Source organism: Gossypium arboreum, unplaced genomic scaffold (genome assembly GCF_025698485.1).
Source record: "Gossypium arboreum isolate Shixiya-1 unplaced genomic scaffold, ASM2569848v2 Contig00834, whole genome shotgun sequence".
Classification (NCBI taxonomy): Eukaryota; Viridiplantae; Streptophyta; class Magnoliopsida; order Malvales; family Malvaceae; genus Gossypium; species Gossypium arboreum.
The window spans coordinates 1-1144 of NW_026440948.1; the positions used below are offsets into that span (position 1 = coordinate 1).

Genomic DNA, 1144 nt, shown 5'->3' on the forward strand with positions numbered 1-1144 from the left:
ACACTGATCGAAGATAGATCATCTTCTAAACCACAATCTGTAAAGTGCAACTCTAACAAAGAAGGAAGTTTGAATGCTACCTGTACCCAATCATTTGCTTCGTAAAGATCCGCAGAACTCAAATCAAGGTAATGCAAGGAAGAAAGTGCAGAAACCCATTGAGGACTTTCTGATTTGAGATCATTATATCCAAGATCAAGATACTGCAACTTTGAAAGATTCCCCAGGTTATGAGGAATTGTTCCCTGGAATCGTGCTAGAGAGAGGTTAAGATATGTTAAACTCTCCAGCAAACCGAAAAATTTCGGGATCTGTATGCTGCTAAAATTGTTATTGCTCAAGTCCAGGGAACTGAGATGCTTTAACTCCAGCAGTGAAGGATTTATTTTGCCTCGTAGTTTTGACCGCCTGTAAGGTTCCCATTCAGCTGGTGGTGCGTAAATATCTGGGGCTGAAAGAGGAGGAGCAGCCAAGTGCAGTTGGTGGACGTGGCCTGTTGAGTTTTGGCAGAAGACACCAATCCATTCACAGCAATCCCCACCTTCAACCCATGAAGATAGCCTGTCTGAAGGATCAATAAGATCATTCTTGAATTTCAAAAGGGCTTTTCTCTCACTTTGAATGCAAAGTTGGTTGGAATTGGCATCACAAATGGTAAAACAGATAGCGGGAATGAGAAGAAGGAAAGGGAAAAAGGAAATAAGAAGAGGAGTAGTCATGGCTGCAATTGCCATTGCTCACAACTCCATATATATACAGTAAGCTTAGCTAAAACACAAAAATACATGAAGTGCAAGGAAGTTTCTTCAAACAAAATGCATTGAATTGATAATAGGCCGTTGGAAATTCCAAAACCCCAAATTTCCACAAAATTTGGTATGAAGGGAAATTTCTAATTAATTGCATTTAATTTTCCACAAAATATAATATGAATTTCGATTACTAAATTAAAGAAATGTTATAAAACCCAGTCAAACAAATTGGATGCCGTGGTCCCTTAATCATTTCTTCATGCATAAAATAATATTAAATAAATTATAAAAAAATCTAAAATTATAATAATTAAAGTAAATTATACAACGTCTACATTTAATGGTCTGCAGAATATGGATGATTAGTCATTAGATTCGCTCCATAAATACCT

General features: G+C 36.7%; 1 protein-coding gene across 1 annotated transcript; it reads right to left on the reverse strand.

The window, feature by feature from the left end:
* Positions 1-31: 31 nt before the first annotated feature.
* Positions 32-896, reverse strand: LOC108471873 (receptor-like protein EIX1; the record flags this gene model as incomplete). The annotated part of the gene is made up of 1 exon (XM_053025037.1): positions 32-896. A coding segment is annotated over exon 1 (703 nt), but the record flags the coding sequence as incomplete, so codon positions are not given.
* Between the last annotated feature and the right edge of the window lie 248 nt (positions 897-1144).